At 39.3% G+C, this 27700-nt stretch overlaps 1 protein-coding gene across 4 annotated transcripts in view; it reads left to right on the forward strand.

Moving 5' to 3' along the window:
• LOC149318757 (activating signal cointegrator 1 complex subunit 1-like) overlaps nucleotides 1-25990 on the forward strand; it is a 90567-nt gene extending 64577 nt beyond the window's left edge. For all 4 annotated transcript variants that reach the window (XM_089510403.1, XM_089510402.1, XM_089510404.1 and 1 more), the window contains exon 10: nucleotides 22107-25990. In XM_089510403.1, coding sequence (XP_089366529.1) covers nucleotides 22107-22259 — 153 coding nt within the window. In that variant the 3' untranslated portion in view covers nucleotides 22260-25990. The remainder of the gene's footprint in view (nucleotides 1-22106) is intronic.
• The last annotated feature ends 1710 nt before the right edge of the window (nucleotides 25991-27700 follow it).

Here is a 27700-nt window from a genome sequence, read left to right on the forward strand (position 1 = left end):
GTGACTGACATTTCACAAGTAACTTTCTGAAACTAAGCTGAATAGGCAACATTGCCTGGGTGCTTAATGAAGAAGAACAGAGGAAAAAAGATAGATGAAGAAACATATAAGTGTTTTTTGTAGCTCTGGGGAAAGTGTTTGTTAAAGTGTTTATTTTTATAAAACAGAGATAGGTACAGATATAGATATCTTAGAGTACTTAGAAAAAATGAAACAAGAATTGGACACTCATAATGCCACTTTGCATATTGCAGAATATTGAATCCATTTCTGATCCTTGCATTTCAAGAAAACACAATTAGAAGGAGACTGAAGGACTGAAGAGAGTTTTGAGATAAACTTTTACTTTGTCTGAAGGACGGAAGATTAAAGGGGGCATAGCTCAATATACATGAATGCTAATACAAATCAAATCTTTGAGGAGGGGAAAAATTTATTTACATTGTATATGAATAGTTCTTAACCCAGTGATATAAAAGAGAAAATGAAATTAATTAGAAGAGAAATTGAGAGGAAAAATTATGTTGTTGCAGTGAGTGGAATACAGGAAAAGAAAGGCAATATACTAGAATTAAGTCATATGTTCAATGGAAAAATAATGCAACAAGCCTGTGATATGTTCTCAGATATTCTGGACTAATGGCAGAGCTACAAAGTTTACGCTCCTGTAATAACTTACTGGGGCCCTTTCTTCCTGAGATATTGTGCTTGTGAAATCACCTTTCATTTGGTAGGACAGTGCTACTGTTACCAGTAATTTCTAACATCAAATTTGAATTTCCCCAATAGAATTCCTTTCTATCTTAAATCAGTATAACAGCAGAACACTTTGCCACTTTCCCAGCACCTGTAAAGAGAAAGTCCTAAAGAAAAATGGTTGGGAGAAAGTGATTCATTTAGGAAGTTCTTGGTCTCAGAGTCCATGTCAGTTAGGCACACTTACTTGGGAATAAACACATTGAGTACAGTCAGACCTATATCCAAGTAACCATGCAGTGATTGTACTTTTGGTGCGGATATGATAGTTCCCCCATGGGTAGTTCAGGTAAAGGTTGTCAGTTGTACAGTTCTATATCTTTTACTTCTTTGGGGACTTTTTGGCAGTTACAATGGTATATTGTTGTTATCCACTAGCTCTTTAATTATGCTGAACAACTGGTCATGAGTAAATTTTTTAGAAAAGTGTAAGAATGATGTTCAAAGGCAAACATATATATATATATATATATATATATATATATATGCATGCATGCCCAGTTGTGAATCTGGTCACCTATAGATTATTCTTGCTTATCGTTTCCATATCTCAGTTTGAAGATGAATAGCTAGATTCCCGTAATGATTGTGATATGCTCAATGATAAAACCTTTCCATAGCAAAAGACAAATGGTGGGAAGTGGCACAGTTGCAAGGGATCTGTAGATAGCCAATTTAAGGTAGATGAATGCTGTAGAATAGCAAGATATCAGTGTCTACTGAAGTGGAAAGCAGGATATTGTGGCACACACAGTCTTTGTAATATAGAGAGGCACAATATTGTCATGGGAGAGGCGGGCTAAAAATAAACATTATTATTATTATTATTATAGTGCTTTTTCTGTTTAAAGTCGCCTCATTTTGGCTAGTTCAATTGTCCCATATGATCCCCATCTCTACAAGATGGGTACCCATAGTTTCACATACCTGCATCCAAAAAACTATGTTCTCTGTAGGCATTTCCAGGTCATTCAGTGCGCTTTCTGTTTGAAGTAGCTTTGTTTTGGCTGGTTTTATTTTCCAGTATGATCCTCATCTCTATGAGTACCCATAGTTTCACATACCTGCATCCCAAAAGATATGTTCTCTCTAGGCATTTCTAGGTCATTCAGTGTGATTCTATGGTATGCTTTCTCCAGAAGTCATTCATTTCAATAGGGTTTGCTATTATCCACATTTTTGCGTTTTCATGGTAAGTGCAGGAACATATCCCCCATGGATATGGGAAATTGTACTGTACTTTATAATGTTGCCTGTTATAGTAGTAGCTACCAATAAGACCATTTTCCTTTCAGAGATCTCAGTGGTTCCATTCAGAATGCATTAAAGTTAATGGAGCATCTCTAAAATGTGCTGCAGAGCTCTGTACAGATTTTTTTTTTAAAAAAATTGTATTTTTCAGCAGGTGCCATTATTGCTCCTCTTAACTCATCTGCAACACGGATTAAAGGAAAGGAGGAGCTAGCAACCCAGCTGTTGTAGTGTTGTGTATGGCAACAGTGAGCATTTAAAATAATAGACCAGAGAGGACATCATGCAGCCAAGAGGCTATTTCCAGATCAGCTAGTTAACCCTCGAACAAAGGCCATGTCAGACTGACTTGATCCTAGCATTTCTGTATTCAGCAAATCGAAACATACTCCATTAGCTAATGGTAACTTTGTAATTAGAATTATCATACATTTATTGCCTTGAAGTCTGAACCACAGATGATGTGGGTCCGAAACACGCTACAGAAATAATGCAGTTTGAGACCACTTTAACTGCCCTGGCTCAGTGCTAGGTAATTCTGAGAACTGTAGCTTTGTAAGACATTTAGCCTTCTCTGTCAGAGAGCTCTGGTATCACAATAAACTACAATTCCCATTATTCCCTAGCATTGACCCAAGGCAGTTAACATGGTCACAAACTGGATTATCTCTGCAGTGTGTTTTGGGTCCAAGAGGCTATGCTGACAGTGGTAGTCTGCTGGTTGGTCTCCCATGCCAGATAGGTTTTTGCTGAGGGGGCAGACTAAATGTGCCAAACAACTTCTGGGCAGCAGCAATAATGGGAAGTGATGCTGACGGGAGATCTCAAAGAGCTAATGACAGTGTCACCATACCTAACACTTGTTAATACTGCACAGAAGGAGCCATAGTAAACACCTTTTGAATGTCTTTTACCAAGAAAAGCCGATAATGAGACAGTCTAATCCAAAATGAAATGAGATAGTGTCAGAACTGCCAAAATAAAGCTGCTTCGGGTCTCTTTTGAGGTATGCTGTTTAAATGATGCATGCATCCTAAGAATCCGGAAGCTGCACCAAAGCTGCACTCCAGTTCTTAGGAATGGAGTGTGGCTTTGGCGCGACCTCCGGACTCTTAGGACGCATGCATCATTTAAATAGCATACCTCCAAAGAGACCCGAAGCAGCTTTATTTTGGAAGTCTGTAACAGGCCTAGGTGACCGTAGGCAAGTCACATGATCTGAGCCTCAGAGGCAAATGCAAAGCCCCTTCAAACAAATCTTGCCAAGAAAACTGCCACCCCCCCTTTGGGATGCTGAGGGTTGGAACCCCCTCTCCCCCACTCTGCAATTTAATGTACCCTTAGAATCACCATAAGTCAGAAACAACTTAAAGGCACACGGCAACAATAACACATTCAAAGGCTTTTCTATAAACTTTAAAACACAGGATAATTCCCCTCCCTCCCTGAAGTTCATAAGTGCTTTTCATTATCTAATGTATGTTTGCTTTATGATACCTAGTACCTTTTTCCTTTTCTGAACTGGCTTGGACATCTGCTATCTCTTGTTCTATATATTGTTAAAAATCTTTTTTTTAAAGTTTGAAGCATCACTTTGCTTACATAGGAGATTAATGCAATGATCCAATGGTTGCTTGGGGTCGGGAATGCATATTGAGCATTTTCAATCTGTGACCATTGTTTTGTTTTCTGTGGCCTGGTACAGACTGGGACTATGCACCAGCTGGGGCCGATTTTAGGGCTCAGGAAAGCAGAGCATTCGTACGCTCCCAAGCCCTACCGCACTGTCTGGGTGCCATCACGGCTCACCCCCATCCACTCAGGGGTCACCATGATGATGTACATGCAGCACAGCATCCAAACAGCACCATGTGTATGTCATCATGCACGAGGGCTACAATGGTGCCCTGCCCCTGCCCTAAAAAGAACCCGCCAGGAGTGGGTTGTTTTTAGGGCTCCCGCACTGTTTGGTTCCTGCAGTCTCCGTCCGGGGCAGAAAGGGGCAGCGTCTCACTGCCCCTTTCTTCCTGTCTGTCCATCCCCTATATTAGTTGGCAGATTTTAGTTAAAATTTGAATGGATTCTGTCTCTGTAGTTTGAAACAACTGTACTGGTGTGCTACTTGGTGATTTATTTCTCCCAAGTGCTTTAAAAGCAGATTCTACTTTCTAAAATTATGTGTTCATCAACAAAACAATCCTCCTCAAATGAATCTGTCACCCTTTCATCACTGTTATAGGGTTCTTCAGTGTATTGTTTCCATCATCCTCTTTTCTTGATCATACAGTATGTTCTCATGTTGTTCATCTGAAGACGTGGGTTTATATCCACAAAAGCTTGTGGTAAAATAAAAATCAGTCTTAAACATACTGCCACACTTTCCTCCCCCTCCATTCCTCCTTTCTATGCAGCCTTTCCACTCTCAGTTTAAATTTCCCATTGATTTCTAGGATCTTGAGGAAGAGACCTCTTGTTCTATTTTTTGTCATCTTCTTCTACTATTACTTTGCACTGATTATTATAATAGTTTTCTTTGTCCTACACAGGAGCCTCTGAAATGTTGCATTCAGAATTCTGACCCTATTTCTCTTACCTTTTTCTTTTGCTTCTAGCTTGTTCTTAACTGTTTGAAGAGTTTCATGTGACATCCAATAAGCTTTTTCTTCCTTTTTATGTAAAGACAGGTTCTTTCTGCATTCTGAACTTTATATACCCTTGCTGATTAAGGAAGACATGACAAGCTTTCAAGGAACCTCATGCTTCTTTGAAATAGTTTGGAAGCCACTGACCTTGATTATAATATGTCACAAGAAGGAAGCAGGAAAAAGTGACATCACTGCACTAGACTTCCTTTAAAAAATTCAGCTTATTAAAACAGTCTGAGTCAAACGCTATAGTGGAAGATAAAATATCCCATTTGTTGCTAGCCTACGCAGTTAGGAGAGAGAATTCCTTTTTGACACCAAATAATGATGCCGGATAGTCTATGAGTACAGAATTCATTTGTTAAGTGGTCAAACAAAAGACTGGCTGTTGCTCACCACTTTATCCCTGGCAGCACCCCCAGTGTGGCAGTTTATTGTTCCCAGGGTTGGAGGGAAAAGCTAGTAATTCCCATCCTAGAAATGAGAGACTTCTGTACCATTGAGAGTAATACTAAAGAGATCTGTGAACAATGTACAGTTATCCTCATCAAAGCATTGCACCAACAGGAGAAACCATACCTCATTGGATTTCCCATATTATGTAGCTTATTACCAGCACATAAGCTTTCTTAGTGTTTGGACTCGGCAAACTTAAGAAAAATACACAAAGTGGGTTTGAGGGGAGGTAGCATAACATAAGCAGGTCAACCTAATGTATTCTATGTGAGACACCAAATTTAAAGCAATAAAATTATTTTACAAATGTGTTCCGGTCTGATTTGATGTCATTCTTAGCTCTCAGAGCTATTCTACAGGGAGAATACCAAAATTATTCTCCCCTTCAGTAAGATTACAAAATTACAAGAATGATACTAAATTCTGGGGAGCAGAGAGAGGCCTTGATAATCTGAAAGTAGTGTTTAGTTTTACTTTGCAACTTTGGAACTTCTGGTGCTTGTAGTGTGGAATACTATGCTCTGCTTTGCTTTTCTTCTTGCCATTTTGTGCTTTTTGTTGAACCCTGCAGCACATCTTAATCACGAAACACCTGTGCCATAATTAAAGATTTTGTTCGTCATCTGGCTAGTATGCCTTTTAAAAGCCATTAGAAAGAAGCAGCAGGCTCATTTTGATAGAAGGTAGCATGCATTTAAGGGTCTTTCAGTCTGTATCACCACCAGCCTACCTGTTCTTTTTATGGTTGTTCCTGGAAAGTTTCCAAGTGCCATTAAATTGTGTCAGGTAATTATTAAGGCAGCAAAGCCAGGAGTCACACTGAGTCAGGAGTACACTTATTTTTTTGTCACCAAAATATTCTTTAAAACATATTTTGAATGTAGAATAAGAAATCAGAGTCAATTAGTGAAGCAAATGCCTTTGTATTTGTTCCTTTGCAATGAAGTTGTTTGTGTCTAAACGTATGTCTTCTCTTCCACTATCCAGAAGGAGAATTTGGCTAAAGAAAGGTGCATATGAATTCCAACTCAGGACAAATAGAAATAATGGTTCTCTCATTTAGTTTATTGGACTAGTTGTCACAACCTGCCATGGCTATACCTTTGAATTCTGCCACCTAAAGTGTGCTTTACTTTGGATAAGTAGCTGAGAATCACAAGAGGGTCTGTCAGATGTATTGGGGTGATCTTGGAACTCAAACAATTAATTATTTCTATCTAATGATTTCCATAGAACTAACTATGTTAATTTATTGCAGCAGAAGGAACAGAGTCCTTTGGCAACTCACAAGACCAACAATTTCACTATAGCATGAAGTTTTGTTGAAAATTCATATGATAATACAGTAAATATGTTAGCCTTTCAGGCACCACAAGGCTCTGTTGTTTCTGCTGCAGAATAACATTTCACCCATCTGACAAAGTAGGCTGTAGTCCATGACAGTTCATGCTATAATAAATTTCTTACCCTTTAAAATGCTTCAGGACTCTGTTTGTTTTTGTTACCTAAGAAACTAAAAGCTATTTGTTCATATTGTTTCTTTTCTGACACATGGATTCTTAGACACACAACTTTGCAATGGCAGATTGGTGAAACACCTACTGAAAGTGTGTGGCCATTGTACCAACTGATTTCACACTGGACCATTTATACTCTATCACAGCATGCTTTTTCTGGCTAGGCCCCAATATAGATTTATAATACTAATTGAAAAATTATTAGTTTTCCCACCAACCTAATACCATTTTACTAACCATCCATTAGTTTTATGTGGATGTCATAGTCTCTGCTTTCTGTTTTGTTAAGAATTTTAGGCTCATGTGAGACAGTCTGCAGGAAGGAATATAGGTAGGTAGGTGTGTGTGTGTGTTTGTGTAGAGGTGTGTGTGAATGAATATATACAGAAGATCTTTCCTTGAATGTAGATGGTTTTCAGATTCCTTCCAACTTTGTGATCCTATGTGCTAAAATATGAAGCTTGTTCTACTTAGCCATTGAGTTACATTAGCAGAGCTGTGTGGACAGATGGCCAAAGCATACTGCGTCCATCATTCCCATCTGCTTCCTAGCCAACAAGATTCATTCCACATATTCACCAACTGTGAAATTCACCCCATTTGTATCAATCAATCTTCTTTGTCCTATCAATCACTTTGATTTATTTCCTCTCCCTCCAGGCATTCCTTTCCCCCTTTTTTCCTCTCTCACAATATCAATACCTGCTGTTCAGGACAGAATGTGTTTCTAAATCCATCCAGTTCCCAAAGGACTGCAGAAAAGGTTCTTTATTTATTCTTACTTGACCAGTTTTGGGTTTAAACCAGTCTTGTCCATGTAATTGATCCCATAGTATATGTTCTGCCATAAAGCTTGAACAAGAATTTCAGGCCCATACAACAGACATTATCTTCTATGATAAATTATAGCATGGTTGATAGGTGAGCTGCTTGCAGACTCCCCCTCCCCTTGCTTCTACCGGTATCGGATTCAGAGTTAGCCAAATTTTTGACAATTATGATACACTGCACTCTAATATTTTTCCATGGCAGTGGTTCTAGAAGAGCAGAAGTACATGATTTATATCAGGTCTAAGAGCCAGCATGGCTTAATGGTTTGGGTGTGGGACGAGGACTCTGGAGACCACGGTTCAAATTCCTGCTCAGCCATGGAAACTCACTGGATGAACTTGGGTAAGTCACACACTCTCATCCTCCATGAAAGGCAATGGCGAACCACCTCTGAGGAAATCTTTCAAAGCAAACCCTGTGATAGGTTCGCCTTAGATCATAATTTGGAAACAACCTGAAGGCACACAACAAAAAGAATCTGCAGTCCTTCAGGTATTGTTGGACTTTTAGTTCCCATTAGCCCTAACTAGCCTGGTCAGTAATGAGGATTATAGGAGTAGTACTGTATTTCATCAACATTTGGAAAAGCACAGTTTACTGGTGCCTATTTTATAGATGATGTGATTATGGTTAATTAGGTAGTCCTTTTTAGTCACAAGATGAAATATTTACAATGTAAGATACTCCATTATTATTCTTCCACTGTGGGTGCTGTTTTCTCTTTCCAATACTTTGTGTAGATTGTTCTCGCTGCCGTGATCACATATAACATTGTACAGTTGGTCCTCCGTTTTCTGTTTCCAGACAGACAGACAGACAGACACACACACACAGAGACATACGTACAAACAAAGTCTCATGCATATTCAAGCCTCATAGGCTTGAATGGGGTGCACCTCTGGGCACATGGCCTGGGCGCACAGGCCATTGGAGATAGCAGTGGTAGCTCCTCTATGGATATTCGAGAGTGCGGAACCCAGTACAGGGGTAACTGTACTTAGTTCATCTTGATTTAATCTATCTTGTGTGACATCTGTGATGTTCAACAAAAAGAAGTCCGGTTTCAGATATTTTCTTATGTGTTATTTCTGTGATATTTTTATAAATATTTTTCCCAAAATGTTTTTGCTAGTCAGCATTGCCACCACATGAGGTATAGTGTTCCAAATTCCCATTCCCATTTCCATTCCCATTTCCAGCACACGTTGTTCTTATTCTTCTATATCTTAGCTATTTTAGATGGGAGTCATATACCTTAAGATTTTCCTTCCATGCTTTTTCCCAGCTTGATAGTGGTATTGGATTCCATATATTCTGCATACATTTTATCGTGCTTGCTTTAATTGTTTCTTCTTTCAGTTCATAGTCTAGTAATAATTTGTAGATTTTAGTTATCATATGTTTTTCTCCTGTCTGCAATATTTTCTCTAATTCTTTTGTCTCCTTTTCTATTCTGTAAATTTTCATATCTTTTTTTTAATCTTTCTGTTAGTTGTCTATAGGGAAACCAGTGTATTTTTATTCCTTCATCATCTAGTTCTTCTCTAAGCTTTATCCTATATCCATCATTATTTTTGGTTAGAATATCTTCATATGTAAGCCATTTATCTTTAAATAATTTTTCTCTCCTATGAAAGGCTTCATGCACAGAGGTCCATATTGGAATTTTAGTATAGAAATGTCTTTTATATCTCATCTACACTGTATACAAAGCTTTCCTTACGTAATGTGAGCCAATCTGGACCTCTCCACGAAAACGGAGTTTCGCGCCCCATTGTTTCCGCCTCCGTTCGTCCTGCATATAGGCGAGGGAGTCAAGTCTCAAGACCGCGAGAACAGAGGGAGGACTGTATTTCCTTATTTTCTAATGTCACCCAATCTCTTATCCAGGTAAATGCACACGTGTTGTAATATAGTCTCAAGTCTGGCAATCCAAGCCCTCCTTTTTCTTTCCTGTCTTGTTATGTAGATAGTTTGATACGAGGTTTCTTTCCCTGCCAAATAAAGTCTGCTAGATCTTTATTCCACAGTTTAAAACATCTTTTATTTATTATAATTGGGATTGTTTGGAATAAATATAACATCCTTGGCAGTATATTCATCTGGACAGTCGCTATGTTTCCCATTAATGAGAGCTCTGATGTTTTCCATTTGTTTAGATCGTCTTTTATTTTCTTCCACGTGTATGTATGATTATTCTCATATAGGGTTCTTTTTGTAACTGTTACACCTCGGCATTCATTACTTTCATTTCCATTTTTTGTTTTAGTTGTTGTTCTTCTTTTATAGAGATGTTCTTTGTCAGTATTCCACTCTTATTTTTATTAACTTGAAAGCCCGTTAACTCTCCAAATTCTTCTAATATTTCTGCCAGTCTCTCTATGCTCTTTATTGGGTTATCCAAGAAGATTACTAAATTGTCCATGAAGACATTTAATTTAAACTCATGATTTATGGTTTTCATCCTTTGTATTGAATAATCACTTCTTATTTTCCTAAAGAGAAGTCGGGATAACAGGCATCCTTGACATGTTCTTTTATCTATCCAGTTGGCCCTCCTTATCCATGGATTTTTTAATCCACGGATTCAAGCATCCACAGCTTAAATTCTACATTCTACCCCTGTGGGAAGCAAAATAGTTGGCAATCTGTCACAATGGTATAGTGAAGTTGTCAGCTGAGAACTTTACTGCTTAAGAATAAATGTGCACGTTTGGCCCTTAGGGAGAGGGCAGGAACTGAGCACACTCCCAATGATACGTATCTTTTGGGGGAAAACCAGGGGCTGCAGTTGTGGTGGGAGAGTGAGAATATTTCTATTAGTCTTTTCTCTTGATGGAGCACCTAAGCAACCTCACTCCTTGGAGCAAAGCTGAGATGATTTGGTCCATAGGGAATTTCCCAGTGGATTGCTCAGAGTTTTCCTGAGGAGACAAACTAAATGTATGTATTTGGATAAAAACTCTGTGTATGTGTGTATGCGTGCATGCACACATATATACATGGGGTCCATCTCTTTGCCCCACCAGCATCAAAGGGCCAGTGCCTAATTATGTCCCTAGCTTTTGTTATAATCTGTTCTATCCATGTTCAAAGAATGTATTTATAGCTAGAGTTGACAGTGCTATACAGGGTACTCACTTCCTATCACTTGCAAGGCACCGTACTCTTAAAAAACACACACACACACACCTGCCAATGCCTAAAATGTTATTATCTTCAGGCTGAGACCTTAGCCCTCATTGCAGCACTGCTGGTCGATGAGTTGGTATGGTCTACCGATGCTTTCTATCTCTGCCAGCTGCCAGCGCTAATTCACAGGGGACAATTTTGTACCATTAATCTTCCATACCCTTATCTTAAGGCAGTGCTTTCAGCAGATGGACCTCCCTACAGACCATGTGCATGTATTCACTTATGTGTGCAGGTGAATGTCTGCATTGCATCTTATGAAAGTGCTTCTTTCTGGTGGTAAATTTTAGCTGCAAAGCATGGTAATGAACTGTTGTTCCCACGGTACTGGAGTATTGAGATTCTTAGGAAAACTATCAGGCTTGCTCTTTCTTTCTTTCTTTCTTTCTTTCTTTCTTTCCAAACGGTCCCTTTTTTGGCCTTGCCACTTTAGGCAAAAGTAAAGCTTTGATCAATATCTCTGACAGTAGCAGTGAAATCCAGGCCAGCCTTCTCGAAGTGCAGAGCAGAAAGATTACGTGAAGGAAGTTTTAAATACCTCTGCTTCCCCTTGCTCTTTTTCTGGATGTATTTGCCCTCTTGCTTGTTGCCCAGCACCTTTTGAGGCAAATCTATTAACGTTCTCCTGCTTGTTGCATTCATGGCAGGTGATTTAAAAACAGTAGGTTTTGCTGGCACATTCAGGCTTTCATAAATGAAGCTGCAGTGTTGCTCTGCTAGTAGCCTGGTGTATATTAGCCCTATGATTTATTGTAGCCTTTTCAAGGTTTGAAAATAGAAGTAGCATATCACAGTTTGGGAAAAGGTAGCTGTGTGAACCAAACAAAAAGAAGAGTGTGTTTCTCAAAGGTTCAAAACAGACCATAACCAAGAACAATTTATAAAAGTCTTACTTGGAAGTATGCTTGAAACTATCATTAAATCTTTTATTTTAATATAATATTATGGATTTATTCATCATATTTATACCCCCATCCTGTCCTCTGGGTAACTTAAATCACACCTGGCAAAAACATAAAACACGCTTCTTCTGAATTTATATTTCTCCTTTCCTGGGTCCTGTGAATGGCAAGTGCCAGGCATCCATCTCCATGGCATTGTGCTTACTGACAGCATCCTACATTTCTCTTGTTCTTTTGATGGGATGATTTCCCACCATTCTGCCTGTCTTACACTAAACATAAATATGAGGCAGAGGCAGTATGCCTTTTCTCTTTTTACTCTCAAGATAATGCATCCTAGGTAACTATGCACATAAAGGATGCTGTTTGTTTTTTTAACGGCTGTACTCCCTTTGGAAATCATAAGGTTAGTCAAAACAGTGTCTGACTAACAATGTCACAGAGTTGGAAGAGACCATAAGGCCATCCAGTCCAACCCCCTGCCATTCAGGAACTCTCAGTCAAAGCATCCCTGACATATGGCCATCCAGCCTCTGTTTAAAGACCTCCAAGGAGGGGGACTCCACCACTCTCCGAGGAAGTGTGTTCCACTGTCGAACAGCCCTTACTGTCAGGAAGTTCCTCAGATTTCTCTTTCTTCTTGAATTTGAATAAAAAATTAGAATGATTAGCCTGGAGTTGAATAATGAGCTTTTCTCAAACTCCCATGAGCTCTTGTGCCTACAAATACCAAGTTACCTACATCAAGCTGGAAGGTCTTCCCCTCTCCCTGCAGAAATATCATAGATATAATTTTCATACAGTATGTCCAGATTTGGTATAATTAATGTGATGATGGCAGATGCCGATTAACGATAGAAATGCCTCTTAGCCTCTTACCTTGTAAGAAAGGTTGGAGTTTATGCACCTTTGTTATACTCAGAACATTATTTATTCTCAATCGCTAATTCAGATTACTTTTGTGAAGCTGAAGGGTAGATAGAGGGCACTTCATCTTTTGTGTGCATATTTTTAACCTAGAGCTTCATTTGGCATGATTTTAGTTATGTAAATTGGGGGAATGCAAACAAAGAAAAATCAGAGGGGAGATCACTGTGAAGTGATCTCTGTTCCCACTGAGCTCTTTTCATTTATAGTATTATTTTCCAAATCTTTAATTATTCTCTAAACAGCTCCAAGACCTTTAGATGTGTAGACAACTGTCTATTGCTTGGTTGTTGACTTTTTAAGCATCTTATCCTTTTATATTTTATATTGACTACTGCATGGATACCTGCATATTAGTTGTTTGTGACTGACACTATTTATTCTTAGCACAATCCTGTAATTTTCTACTCAGAAGTAAGTTCCCATTCAGTTTAATGGGATTGCAACAAGAGCTGTAGCCTCAGATTATTATTATCAACTGGAAATCCCTGTTGTCCTCCCATCTCCCCCCCCCCAAATCATTTTATTGTGCTAATCAACAAGATACAGTTGTAAAATATACAAAAAATTAAATAATAAATCAGGGTTAATTAACAAATGATTGTGTACAGTTTTATGATTTAAAAATGCACAGCTTGACAAAAGGAAACAAAGGGCATAATATGATGTCAACAGTTAAGCATGAGTGTATGAAAATGTACAGTGGACTCTTAGACTTTGCTGGGGTTTGGTTCCAGGACTTCTCATAAATACCAAAATCAGTGGATGCAGAAGTCCCATTATATATAATGGCATAGTAAAATGGTATCCCTTGTATAAAGTGTCAAGATCAAGGTTCCTTTTCTGGATTTTTTGGTGGAGGGGGGGATATTTTCAAGGTATGGATGGTTGAACCTGTGAATACAGAATCCGTGGATATGGAGGGCTGACTGTGTTTATCAAATGTGCATTTTACTGAGAGCTTAAAACTTGAAAATTAATATTTAACAGATATAAGGGGATGCCCTGGCATAGAAGCTGCCTAGAAATTCTAACGGCCTGCTTCCTTTACGAGATCCATGTGCCAAACACAAGTTTACTGGTGAGGAGCTGTAGATTAGTGGTTAAGCACATGCCTTGCCAGGCTCCATCTGGAGATTGAAAAGAGTCCTGTCTGAAACTTGGGGAAGCTGCTGCTAGTTAGAATTGACAGTATTGGACTAGAATTATCTATCTTCTGACTCAGTATAAGGCACTTCCTATGAGTGTACCAGTATTATAGCTGATATAGATCAGGTCCCTTCTGACACTGTGCTCCATATGTTCACCAAGCAAGAGATGCACTGTTAATTCTCAGGAAGGCTAAAGGAACAATCTGCAGAAATGGATTATTTCTGCATGCCAGCAATCAAGGCAAGAGACTCCAAAATTCCACATCTATAAAACCATTCCGTCTCTCTGTCCTTCAGTTTAAAACTTCCTACCTTGCCAGCCAGTTGGTTATTTTCTTTCTCCTTCTTACAATATACCATAAATTGAAAATCCTTCCAAATTGTTATAAGTACCGTACAAGGTTAGACTCCAAATTAATGATGAGTAATTCTAGAGTCTTACTCCAGCCAGAAGTCTGTCAACATCACACCTCCACCATGTACGTATTTCCAGAGAGCCACATAAACATAATGGAGAGAATTAGCTGCTTATATGGAGACATGTTGCCAACAATGTAGGAGTTTCAGATTATTAATTCTGGGTCAAGATGGAATGCAAAATTCCCTAAGCTCACAATATCGTTCACTAGAATGGGACATCTCCTACACTATTTTTAACCCTTCAAACATTTCACAGGACTTGGAGAGGAATGCAGTGCATAAATCTTTAATACAAAATATTTGGAATTATGTAGAGTAAATTACTTGCCTCTCAAAATCAAAGCTACAGTACTGAAATAGTTGCAGTGCAAGTCTGTCACATGGGAGCTGACAAACTTTGAGTGAAGTATATGTCTGGAGAAGTAATCTGTGAAGCATCTGATAATATGGTTGCTGAAGCCTTGCCTTTCTGTTTTGCTCGCCCCCATGTTCCTGGTTGCATTATCAGCTCACATGTCCTGGACTCATGGGCATATTTGTCAAAAGGTTAAAATTCAACTGGTGGGTGACTTGTTTGAGCAAGCAGGAGTTAGATTTAGCTTCCTATCTTCCCATTCTCTGCTAAACAGCTTACTGTATTGGCTGTGAGTATCTGCCATTTGGGAGTCAGCATGGTGTAATGGTTTGACCATTGGACTGTGACTCTGGAGACCAGGGTTCAAATGCCTGGGCTCACCCATGGAAACCCCTTGGGTGGCCTTAGGCAAGTCACACTCTCTCAGCCTCAGAGGAAGGCAAAGGCAAACCTCCATGATAGGATCACCTTAAGGTCAGAAATGAATTGAAGACACAAATAAAACAACAATAAATCTCTGCCAGTTACCTATCCTGCAAGATGGTTCTTTTCTCCTATTATTTTACAACACTCAATATGTGCACTTTTGTTAATCTATTTTTTTCATTTCATTTAATTTTTTCCCATGCTAAAATGAATGAATGAAATTCTTTATTACAGTCAAAGACCAGCATCTATATAAAATATAACATAAAAAATGCATGTGCAAGAACAAAAAAAATCAGTAACCCAATGTTCAATTATTTTCTGCTTGGGATTGCCATGGCTTATCTTGTAATGTGTCACTCAGTACTTTTTTTAGGCTGTGGTGATGTGTATTGCAAGACTGTAATGAGAAACAGGGTGCCATAGGGTGCCATTGTGTTTTCTGAAACCAGTTATAGCCTAGCTTCTAGTTGACTGGGGAAAAAACAGTGTCGTGGCAGCACCCAAAGGGTACTAGTATTGAAGGATTCTTCATCCTTTCCCACCTGTTTTACAGGAGGGATGAATTAGAGGGAACACAAATGCATTCATATGCTTGATATGTGCTTCTATTGGTTCATATATCTATCTTATAGCTTTTATGTGACATCCTACAGCTTCCTCCTTTTTCTGGACATAAGAAAGAAATAAAGACATTGGAAAGTTTATTTCCAAAGCTATCAAATTCTTTACCAAAATGGACACTCGGTATATGCATAATAGAAAGTGATTCTGTTAAATTCACACATATCAGATATGATCATAGAAGCTTCTTAATGTTTTTAATGTTTTTTAAAACTTAGTATGTTTTAAAAGTTGTGCTGTTTTTAAGGTATCTTTTGTGAGCCACCTTGGATCCAATTTAGGAAAAGGGCAACATAAAAATAAAAAAATAATAATTATTATCAGCAAAATTTATACCAGTTCTAAGCTAGTGGGGAAAACTTATCTCACACCCCATTTCATCCCATGCGGAAATAAGATTCAGCAAGTGTTGTTACCATATTGTAACTAAGCTGGCGTTCCGTTATTATTATTATTATTATTATTATTATTATGATGTCCAGATTAATGTCTGCCTTCAGAGGATAGGACCTCTGAGCACTGCAGAACTATCACAATTTTTCTACCACATTTTCCTGGTTTGTATGGAATTGATAGCCAAAATAGGCATTTATCTCAGAACTCTACCAGCAGTTCACAGAGCTGTCCCTAGTGTGTGCCACATTGAAAATGCCCTACAGACAAGTGTCTATTGGCATTTGGCCCCTTGGGCAAGCTGTCAGCTATGTAGGCAGAACTACACAATGCAGCTGTTTTTGCCTTCTGTTGTTTTGTTTTGCTAAAAGAAGCTATGTAGTAAGCAAATTTATATATGTGCCCCAGTCTGTTTTTCAAAGAGGAACTGCCATTATTGGAAAAGATTACTTGCTTTTGTTTTCTCAAATATATATTTGCAATATCCTATCCTATGCATTTTGCTTCCTGTGCTAGTTTGCCTGGAGGCAGATAATCCCTTTAGAAGTTAAAACTGCAACATGCCCCCGCCACCCCTGCAAATAAATACTTCAATATGCCTTACTTTAAAAACATCTTCAGGCTCACAAACAACCTGACAGTAACAATTTCCTGTTGTGTAGGCAGTGCAGGGAACATCCTATTTGCTGAGAAAGCAGAACTGCAGGATTATGAGGACCTGTGAGAGCTACTTATTTAAAATATATGGAAAATAAAAACAGGTGTAGTCTTAAAATCTCATTTCTGGCCACTGAATACAAAGTACAAGCCCCATCAAAACTGCTGTGGTCTACAGAAAATTATTCACAAAATATTACATTCCTTCAAAGTGGGTTTCTCATTTAAAAGTGACTTCATACTACACACACATACACACAGTTGTTGCTTATCTGTGTGAATGTGGGTTGCATGAACATTTCAAGTCTCATTCCAGATTATTTTCCCATTTGTATAATTGTGTAATAATTTTTTTATAATTTGACTGTCTCATTTTTCATTATATAGGTTTTTTAATAACTCATTAAAATTTATTTTTGCTAAACTTAAAAGAACCAAACACAAGTAAAAATCATTTTACCCATATGTTGTGGTGGCATTTTATTTATTCCAGATTAATTACACACCTCTGCTCCCAAAGTTCTAGATCTTTTTGAAACCACACTTCTACCCATTGTTTTGTTAATGTTTTAGCAATTCACATTTTATAGGGCCAGCTTTTAAAGTGGAGGAACACAACTTTTTTCCAGTCACTCTGATGCCACAGTGAAACTGAACTTTCATTTATCGATGGACTCAGCATTGCTATTTGGTATAATTTTATTTTTTGTAAATGTGTGTTGCAGGCTAAGTATCTAGAATTCTCCTAGTCCCATTCAGAAGGCCTAAGTAGACAAATATTTATCAATTTGAAAGATAGTATTTGAGTGTCAGAAAGCCATACCATGATACTTACTTACATCAGTAATATTACTTCCAAATAGAGGTTTGATGTAATGAGTTACAAGTAATACACTTACATGAAACTACTGTAGTTATCTTTCCAGGCAATGAGAGTATAATAAAGTTACATTTCAAAAGAAATAAGCAGGAGTGGAAACTAATATAATGTTTTCTAATTATTTCCAAAAGTTACTCTCAGGGCTCATTCCCACTTACTGTATAATCCACTTCTTGATTCGCCCTCGCTCCTCGTTGGAAATCGATTCAGAAAAGTCCCTGGTTCCCATTGTAAAGCAGATCTTTTTCTTACCCCAGTGTAATCGCTTTTTTGGGGGGGCATGGTTATTGTCCGCACTACTTGCGCTGCTCAAAAAAACTATCAATCATGGCAGCCCAGGCTTGGTGGGGGGAGGAAGGAAGCGACTGGGCAGGAAGAGGAAGACTGGGGACCCTGGGGAAAGAGAGCTTGGAGACCCGGGGGAAAGAGAGGCTGGGGACCCAGGGGAAAGAAACGGAGACTGGGGATCCAGAGAAAAGAAGAGGGAAACTCGGAACCTGTGGGGGGGAAGAGAGCTTGAGGACCCAGGGGAAAGAGCAGGGAGATTGGGGACCTGGAGGAAAGAGACTGAGGATCCAGGGGGAAAGGCAGGAAGACTTGGGACACAGCATGTTATTGTTTTTTAAACTGAATTAATTGATGAATTGATGGAGTGGCTTAGCAACTACTTGCCTCTGCAACACTAGTTGCTTGACCAATCTATTGATTTTTTTAATTTATTTATTTATTTATTTATTTATTTATTTATTTATTTTTAAAAAGCACCCAAAATAAAAAGGCAGCACTGTGGGGGGGGGGGTGACATATCTAGGAAGGGATGGTAAACACCCCTCTGACATTTGTCCTTCCCCTCAGAATGAATTGATTCTGAGCTGTCGTTCCCACTTATTCAACTCACTTCAGAATTGATTTTTCGGAAAAGAACCACTTTGAAACTACTGTCAGGAAAACCTGGGTTTTTTGTGTTTGCCCCACTCCATCGCCACTGAAATCGATCGAATAAGGATCAGATTCGCTTTCAAGTGGGAACAAGGGTCATATACTCCGATCTGCGATTTGGTGCAAATTGTAGTGGGAATGAGCTCTCAGAAGAGTATTTTTAGGCATTCGAGAGGAAGGGTTGAAATTTTGTGGCATTCTGTGTGTGCGCATGCATGTTGTATGCCTTCAAGTTATGGCAACCCAAAGGTGAACTGGTCATGGCGTTTTCTTTGGTGAAATTTCTTCAGAGGAGTTTTTGCCATTGCCTTCCCCTAAGGCTGAGAGCGTGTGACTTGTCTAAGGTCACCTAGTGAGTCTTATGGTGGAGCTGGGAATCAAACCCTGGTCTCCAGAGTCATAGTCCAACACTCAAAACGACTGAGCCACACTGGCTCTCTACTTATTTCTAAAAATGTCCCCTTCAAACAGTAGTGGAAAGTAATAAAAAAGCAGCAAACAGTGCAACAAGGTACTTTTTCAGTCTTGTATCAAGAAACTGAAATGTGTTACAGTACTTACCAATAGGCTGTAACAATTTATAAGAACAAATTACTTTTAAAAAGCTGTGTTCCCAAAGATAAAGTAATGCCTAGTAGAACTGTGTGACTATTACCATTCTTATTTACAACTTCATCTCTGAATCTCTGGATTCTCTTAATTTCTGGAAAGCTGCCGAGAAGAGTTAACTGTTTTGTTTCCAGACTCCCACCATGGTTTTTGGGAGGGTCAGATCAATCTCCTTGGAGTTTGAGGCACTTTCAAAATTTCTTCTGCTCAGTATCACATCACATCCTGCAACAATCTGCTCCTCCAACAGAAATGTAGTCAGGTTGCTGTCTTCCATTTCCCAGTTATCTGTGTATCTGTGTACACCAGGGAGACCAGCCAGCTGAAAGTTCTCTTAAAGGCTTCCCATCTCTGTGCAATCTGCCTTTTCCTCAGGCTCCCTTAGCAAACTCTTCTGGAATGAGATGCCTCACTTAGTCAAATTGTGATTTACATAAGAGGGTCATAGAACATCAAACAAATAGCCAAGGCCAATGAAGAAGTGGTTTGAAATAACCCATGCCAAGGAATGTTCAATACATTTCTGGAAAGGAGTGAAATATAACATTATGCCAGCCAACTAAATATTTGAATTTCAGTGGTTATACACACAAGAATCAATGGATCATCAGCTATGGATGAGCAGAGCTTAATGAAGCTGTAGATTTTTCAAAGCCATTGGGAGCCCTTAATGGCAGGAAGAGTTGAATATGCCCATCTTGAGATGAGGTCTGTAGGGACAGATATAAAATGTAGAACAGGTCAGAAGGAGTATGGGTTTTTAAAGTCTCCATGCTGGGGAAACTAAACTACTCAGCACTGTTGACCCTTGGCACAGCAGCATTAAACTGAGTTTGAAATTAGTGTTTTTGTTGAAAGGTTTCCCAAAGACATTACTTGCATTTTAAGGCAGAACAATTTCCTGCTTCTTAATGGAAGGAAGAAAAGCATTTGAACAGTGATGTTTCTTCTGAGCAATACTACTGAGTTCTTTGTATAATGCATTCTGATGTCATGTTTTCATATGTCTCCTGTGTAATTTTAATCACTGAAGCTGCTTTCTCTTGAACTGTGCCAGAGGTTTGGGAGTGTCAGTGCATGTAAGTGCCCTTCAAAGGCTTTACTGAGGGAAGTGGGGCAAGAATATGTTTGATTTCACTGTTCTTATTTTGACAAAAACTGCCCAATTATGGCTACTATAAGACTGCAGGTTAGTTACCTGCATAGATAAGCAGAAGTCATTTTAATTTCTCACAGGCATTATAAAGTACCTTTCACCAAATAAAACCTTGCTGTCCCAAGTTAAAGGTCTGATGTATATAGATTTGGGGGCATAGGGTTAAACTGTAGTATAGCCTTGTCTTTCTCTATATGCCACAATCTCTATCTTCTTTGATACTACCACATATCAACACAGAGGGCCTCTGACCTAGTTCCTAAAATCTATTGGGATCACACCTGTCAAGCTTGTGTTGTGTGATGAAAAAGATACAGTCATATTCCAGCCTGTGGAGAGTCCAGGGAAGGAAGCAAACACTAGTCTTCAGGCTGATTTCACGATTATTTCCCCCCTTTGTTTTCTGTGTAAGCAAGAAGTGTAAAATACGAGGGAGGGAGATGACAATAGTCTACATATAATTTGCAAAGTTACTAGATCTGGCCTCTGGCAGCCCTACAAAATCAACATGTTTCAAAAATGTTGTCTGCATTTTTGAAATGCAGTCATAAGAAAAAGAAAAATGTCATAAAAATGTAACTGGGGGATGGGGACAGAATTCACTCCTCACTGCATTTTGCATTAGCATACAATACCTCCACTACTCTGTTTGGAGAACCAACCATTATTTATATCTCATAGCCAGTTTATTGTAATCTTGTCATTATTATTTAGGTTGCCTCCTTATTAGTGATTAGTAAATGCTTGTGCTCTGAAAGTACAAAGCAGGTGCTGTTATGTTTGTTTTTTGTGATAGTGTGGGGAAACTTTAGTTTTTTGTTTAGTATTTAGTATTTTAGACTTCAAACTGCATAACCCTTTATAACTGCCTATGGTAGCTAGTGTGAGCCTCTGGAAGCTGGAATCTAATATGGAAAGTTGAAGTTTATTCACATACTGTTAAAAAGGCTGACTAGTGAATACTCATAAAGAAATCAAATTCCTAATTCCATCTTCTGGAGAGGCAGCCAAGACTATAGATGTTGGTCATGTTTGGTCTTTGAGCAGAGAAATATTATAGATTAGCATCACCTGAACTGTCTGCAGGATATTTATAAAATGTGCAACTGACTCTAAACTACTCATTCATGCATCTACAAACTACTTTGGTCTTCTTTCCTAAACACATTTTCAAAATATGGGCATTGGATAACTGTTGTTTACCTTAATGACTGTCAGGCAAGAGGCTAGTAAGCCTCTTCCTTCTACATCTGATGATGTAGAACTGGTGCTGGAATTTTAAAGGTAAGTTGGGCCCATTACAAACAGGCCTTAAAGTACGCGGTGAGCGCGTACTAGAGTTAGAAAGGGGTGTCCTTTCCGGACGCCCCTAACCCTAGTACATGCTCCAGGCATAGAAAATGGCGGCGGCCATTCCACATGCCCGCTGCCATCACTACGTCATGACTGCGCCGCCTCCAAACGAGGCGGCATGGTTGTGACGTATTGGGGCTGCGCCAGGGCGCCTAGGGCTTTGCGTCACTGGGTGCAACCTTCAGACGGCTGTGCCCAGTGATGCAGAGGAGAAAGGGGCCAAGTGGCCCCTTTCTCCTCCTCCCTGCCGTCGCGGGGTGTCCTTGGGGCTTGGAGCCCCAAGGACACTCCTTTCCAGGTGGCAGGGAAGCGGCGTTTTGCCGGTTCCCCGCGGCCTGGAAAGCAGTGGATCGGGGCCTCAGCAGCTGCCGCTCTAGCTGCTGAGGCCCCGATCCGGCGGGGAAACAGGCGGGTGCAGGCCTCCGCTTTTCGGCGGTCTGTAACCCGCCTTAGTCTTTTAAAACTTGAAAGATATTTTATATTGTATCATGCAAGAACATTTTATGCTGGTAAGAGTGATTTCCTTAAATGTGTATGTGGAGGAAAGTGGCAAGTAAATCTCTGAAGCTTTTGTCAAATATATAAATTTGAAGATGGTTTGCAAGATCACCCCAATTCATTCTTTATTGGAGATCTTCCCCCTGACTTCTGTCTCCTCTCTTTCAGCTCTTTGAGAACTTCAGATTTGGTGAAGTGCAGCTGAATTCAATCTTCCTCTCTCAGCGATTCTCCACAGATAGCTCCGGTTACTATGCAACATCTGGGCAAATTACTTTCTCCTCCAGTGCAGACTCATCTGCCCCAACAGATTGTATATGATGACCTCAGAACAGCATGATACAAAAGACAATGATGATCTAAATGGATCCTGTTCCTGGGACAGATTCATTCTCTTCTCTTGAATCAAGTCTTGGAATTTTAAAATGATCTAAGCCCAAGGAAAAAAAGTGGTTATATTAGCAAATAAATTGCTATAATTGGTTGGTGTTTTTATTAATGTGCAAATGCTAGATACAGAAGAAATTAATTGTATTTGCATTGAATAGGGTTTAAATGAGCTGCAGATTAAAAAGTTCAAATTTTCCATTCCAATATTTTTAGTAATTGATCTTCCGACACATATTGAATATTAGTCATTTGTGGCATATCAATTGCCCTGAGAACCAACTCTCTTTTAGTTGTTAAAGCTTTCCTCTCTCATTGCTATGTTATAGAATCAAAGACTCGGAGGAGACCACAGGGGCCATCCAGTCCAACCCCTTGCCATGCAAGAATACACAATCAAAGCACTTCTGATGGATGACCATCCAGCCTCTGTTTAAAAACCTCCACCATACTCTGAGGCAGTATATTCCACTGTTGAATAGCTTTTACCAGCCGGAAGCTCTTCCTAATGTTTAAGTGGAATCTCTTTTCTTGTATTTTGAATCCATTGTTCCATATCCTATTCTCTGGAGCAGCAAAAAACAAACTTGCTCCATCTTCAATATGGGATCATTTCAGATATTTTTTAAAAGGTCATCACATCACCTCTTAATTTTCTCTAGGTTATACATACTCAACTCCCTAAGCTGTTCCTCATAGGGCATGGTTTCTAAACATTTCACCTCCTCTGGACACGCTCCAGTTTGTCAACGTTCTTCTTGAATTTGTGGTGACCAGAACTGCGTATTCCAGGTGAGGTCTGATCAAGTTATTCTTCTCTCAGTGGATACTGATGGCCTGCAAGTAGCTTTTCTCATATCTAAATTAACTGCAGTCCTTGCAAAGGAGCACATGTCAACATCTCAGACCAGCTATTATTATCTAAACAAGTCTCTATATTTGCAGCTACGTAGGTAACGAAGACCATCTCAAGAAATATGGGAGTGCTTAAATATTCCTATGGACAGTCCCATGTGGACAGTAAGCTTGACAATATCCACTTACAAACCCTCACGCACATAGCCCTCTACTTCTATAATTCTTAGAATGGGAACTATATGTTAAAAACATCTCACAGCTGTTGCACATAAGTTCCAAAGTACTTTAATCTCATAACCATACACAAAACAAAATGGAAGAAGAGGGAAATGTAAAAGGCCAACAATAGGACATGAAAGAATATATATAAAAGTATTTTAGTGCTAAGATGAAAATCTTATCAAGAAAACCCCATGATAGGTTTCCTTAGAGCAGGCCTGCACAACATACAGCCTGGCTAAGGATTTTGGGTGGCCCATGAGGATGTGGAACAATTTCAAGGCTCCTCTGCCGCTCAGCCTTCTTCAGAGGTGAGGATTGGCCAGAGGAGGAGAAAGGGTGAAGGCCCAGTCCTGAAGGCTCCACCACCACTTCCCAAAGAGAAGGACAGGTGGTGGTGGGGGAATGCTCACCCCTGAAGGCTTTGCTGCTGCTGGGCTTTCCTCCAAGGAGAAGGCTGGGCAGTGGAGGAGAAAGAGGGGCAAAGCCTTACCCTGCAAGGCTCCTCCGCCACTCAGCTTTCTCCCAAGGAGAGGAGGAGGAGAACAGAATTACTATTAATATTATTTAATAACAATAAATTATTAATTAAATAAATAATAAACATAAATAAATAATAAACTTTTTATTTATATCCGGCTTTTTGTCTGGACGATCAAAGCGGCATACAAGTTAAAATGAAAACTACATACCCAATATTCCCCAACCCCTTAAAAAGGAATTAAACCATTAGAATTAAAATACCTAAAAACATTAAAACATAGATATTTAAAACAATTAGCTAAAACAGTAGGCAGAACCAAATACATTTGGAGATGACAGTGGCCGAGTTCTTTATTCCGGAAAGGCCCACCGGAAGAGATCCATCTTGGCAGCTTTCTTGAAACTGTCTAAGTTGGTGATTTGACGGATCTCATCAAATCTATATGCGGCCCGAAGACGTTTTACTTATTTAATTTTTGTCCCTAACTACTGCCAAGTTGTGCAGGTCTGCCTTAGAGTTACCATAAGTCGGGAATGACTTGGAGGCATACAAAAACAAACCTTAACCCAGACAATCTGAATGAGTGACATCCATAGATTTGGTTGAAAATAAATTGGGGTTTTGTTGTATTTGTTTGCTTATTGTAGTGCTGATAAGAATTTAGCTCACATTTATCCTCTCCCCTTCCCTCCCTGATTGTTATAAATCAGTTTTATTACTAGGAATTCTGATAGAGTGTATGAATTTAAAAATGTTAAAAGCTATGCACAGACGGTACATTCAATAATACTGGTATCTTTGATTTCGGCAAGGTTTCTTTATTGCTCAGACAAGCCCAGTCTTCTTGGTTTAGCCTTACAAGGATGTTCTATCACTGAACTGTCCCTTTTACAGCCAGACCGGGGCTGCGGCAACCATACGCCGCAGCCCTGATCTGGCCTTTGCAGGGAGCAAAAAGGAGTTGCAAAAAGTGACTCCTTTTTGGGCCCTTCCCTGCAAAGGGTGTGATAGCTGCAGTGTTATGGCACTCCTTCGGCACTGCATCATGCAGATGCAGCACCAGAGGAGCACTGTGACACCATGCCATGTGGCGCAGCATCACGCTGCCCTGGGAGTGGAGTCGGAGCATGCATCTTGTGGACGCGACGCCCTGACTTCGCCCCCAAGCTGCCTTTTAAGGCCAGTCTGCACAGGGCCAAAATCTCTGCTCTTGGTAGACAATGGGAAATGCATTGGTGTCATTTTCTATACCCTTCAGCTATTAAGAACCACTTCTGAGGCTATTAACCTTAACTTGATTAATCAGCTAGGAGAGAAGAAGTCTGATTACGGGAGTGCTCTGTTCCCATAGTAGCTTTCAGGATCTTTGAATGCCTGCTCAGCTTTCCAAAATATTGACCTTTTTGGTTCTTCCTCTACACCAGGCAAAGGCTGAGAGGGTTTTGGTGTTCCACTTGTTTACAAAAATCTGACATCTCTTCAAGAAGACAGAAGAAGTACAACTAAAAGCTGCTTAATATATATTTTAAATACACTAGCCAAGCTGTTTATACACTTAGCAATATACAGTATTTCATACTGAATATTGAAGCCCCTAAAAGGACATGAGTGCTATTTTCATTTTTCTTTGTGTGCCATTCCTGCATAGAAGCTTTTTCAATAAATGTTCTTTCCTGGCCAGTTTTGTCCTTTATCGCCTCACATTGATTTTTCTCTAGCTGCTTGTTCATCATTGAAGATGGCAGTAATCTGGCTGGATTTCATTACTTGGGTCCAGATCCTGTGATTTGATTTTATTTTATTTAGGGCAGCTCCCTACTTTCTGGGCATTACAGCCAAAAACAGATGGGTTGAGTTGTAACCTGACATTGGCACAAGGGCTTTTTCAGAACCCTCCGATTCACCCTATAGCACTGAATCCTTAGAAAGGCCCAATTGGATACAGACATTATATATGAGGTTATGGCCTAAACTAGCCGAGTAGAATTTATTTTAATGAGGTTGGAAAGGATTTCTTCTAATTGTGTGTGCTTTCCTTTTTTGAATATATATATATTTCATAAGTTGAGTCTTTTATAATGTATGGCCTATAATTAATTCAACATTGCTGGATTAAGTTGCTAAATAAAATTCACAGCAGAGATAAACAGATCTGAAATTAATTTCTATCAAGCTGAGCCATGTTCTCATGTGGACATTTTTGAGGGCAAGCTGTGTAATAAATGGATCTTTACTTTTATAATAAGTTGTTTTAGATATATTCTGTTTTGAAGTGCATCCTGAATGGAACCTTGCAGCTAGCAGATTAGCTCACAGTTCATAAGCACTTAGTGTGGAACATACCTAAGGTTCATCATCACATATCATGCCAAACAAACTTAATACATTGCCGGTAGATATGCTAGTGCACATATTTGAACTTGGTGCATTAAAAAAGTAATGAGGAAATGCCAGCATCCCTTGGATACATCCTTCTGAAGATGGTGGGTAAGTTTCAAAAAGGTTGGCATACTTCCTCCAACACAGGCATAGAGGCCATAGAATCCATTCTGTTGGACAAGATGGTAATTTTCTCAAGCTCAGTGACTACAGAAAATCAGTGTAATTTGACACAGGCTAACTTCTAAGATTTGTTGAGTGCTTGCACCCACATATGTGCCTATAAATACACTATATAAATCTTTGCTGTTGTTGTGTGCCTTCAAGTTGTTTCTAACTTGTGGTGACCCTAAGGCAACCCTATCATAAGTGTGTGCGACTTGCCCAGGATCACTTCATGCCTTTCCACAGCTGAGTGAAGAATTGAACTCTGGTCTCCAATCCACATCCAGTGCTCAAACAACTACACCATGCTGGCTGTCTATACGTAGAACATATTATCACAAAGAAAGAACTGATTTAGATTTTACGGTGGCCCCAAATCCCGGTATTTCTACCATGGACTGACCATCTTTTTTTTTGCAATATTGGAGGATAGTCAAATTTCTGAAAGCATACAATAAATATACTAGGCATGTTAGCCAATCACAACAGCAGAAGCTTATATATTTTTAGATGTGAATGGCCTCCAGAAGATGTGAATGACTTTCAAAACCTGAGAACTTGTCATTGGTGATGTAATGTGTGAAGCAGCCTTGAAAGAAACACAAGCATGACATGCAGAATCGGATTGACTAGACTTTTGGCTCTAATTTCAGTTAATCATGAACTCTGAATGTAGCTGAAGTAGTGCAGAAATGTTAACAGCGTCTTAGATTTAAATTTCTTGAAAGCGTGAGCTCTTATACACCTCAAACAGGTGATGGCACTTGGGCTAAAAACGCATTACAAAAGAAATGGGTGAGAAAAGCCAATGAAGAAAAATGGACTTTGCACCAATATATTCTTGACTAATGTGGAGTTATGTCTCTTGAGGAAGAGAAATTCTTCACTTGCCTCTAATGCTGCTTAAAGAGCTACTGAGGACTGCTTTCACTCTGGCTTTTAAATGTTCCAGAAGCGAAGTAGTCCCAAGCAGCTTTTTAAGAAGCATTAGAATTATATGAAAGCATTCCATTGGCGGTGAGAGCTGTCTCCAAACATGTCAGGAGCAATGTATTGGTATATCTGTCTTGTTTGTTTCAAATCACAGGTCTTAGAAAAGTTCCTTGGTGTGAAAATTCCCATAGTTCCATGTCAGCATAGCTAATGGTTCCGCTGCCTGGGGATTCTGAGAGTTCTAGTCCATAAGAGGAATCTTTCCAAGTGCTGGTATTGATTTGGCTTAAGTAACCTTGCATATATATCTATGGTCTTCAATAATAGCATTATGAAT

Source organism: Sceloporus occidentalis, unplaced genomic scaffold (assembly GCF_023333645.1).
Source record: "Sceloporus occidentalis isolate IW3139 unplaced genomic scaffold, rSceOcc1.0.p SCAF_2, whole genome shotgun sequence".
NCBI lineage: Eukaryota > Metazoa > Chordata > Lepidosauria > Squamata > Phrynosomatidae > Sceloporus > Sceloporus occidentalis.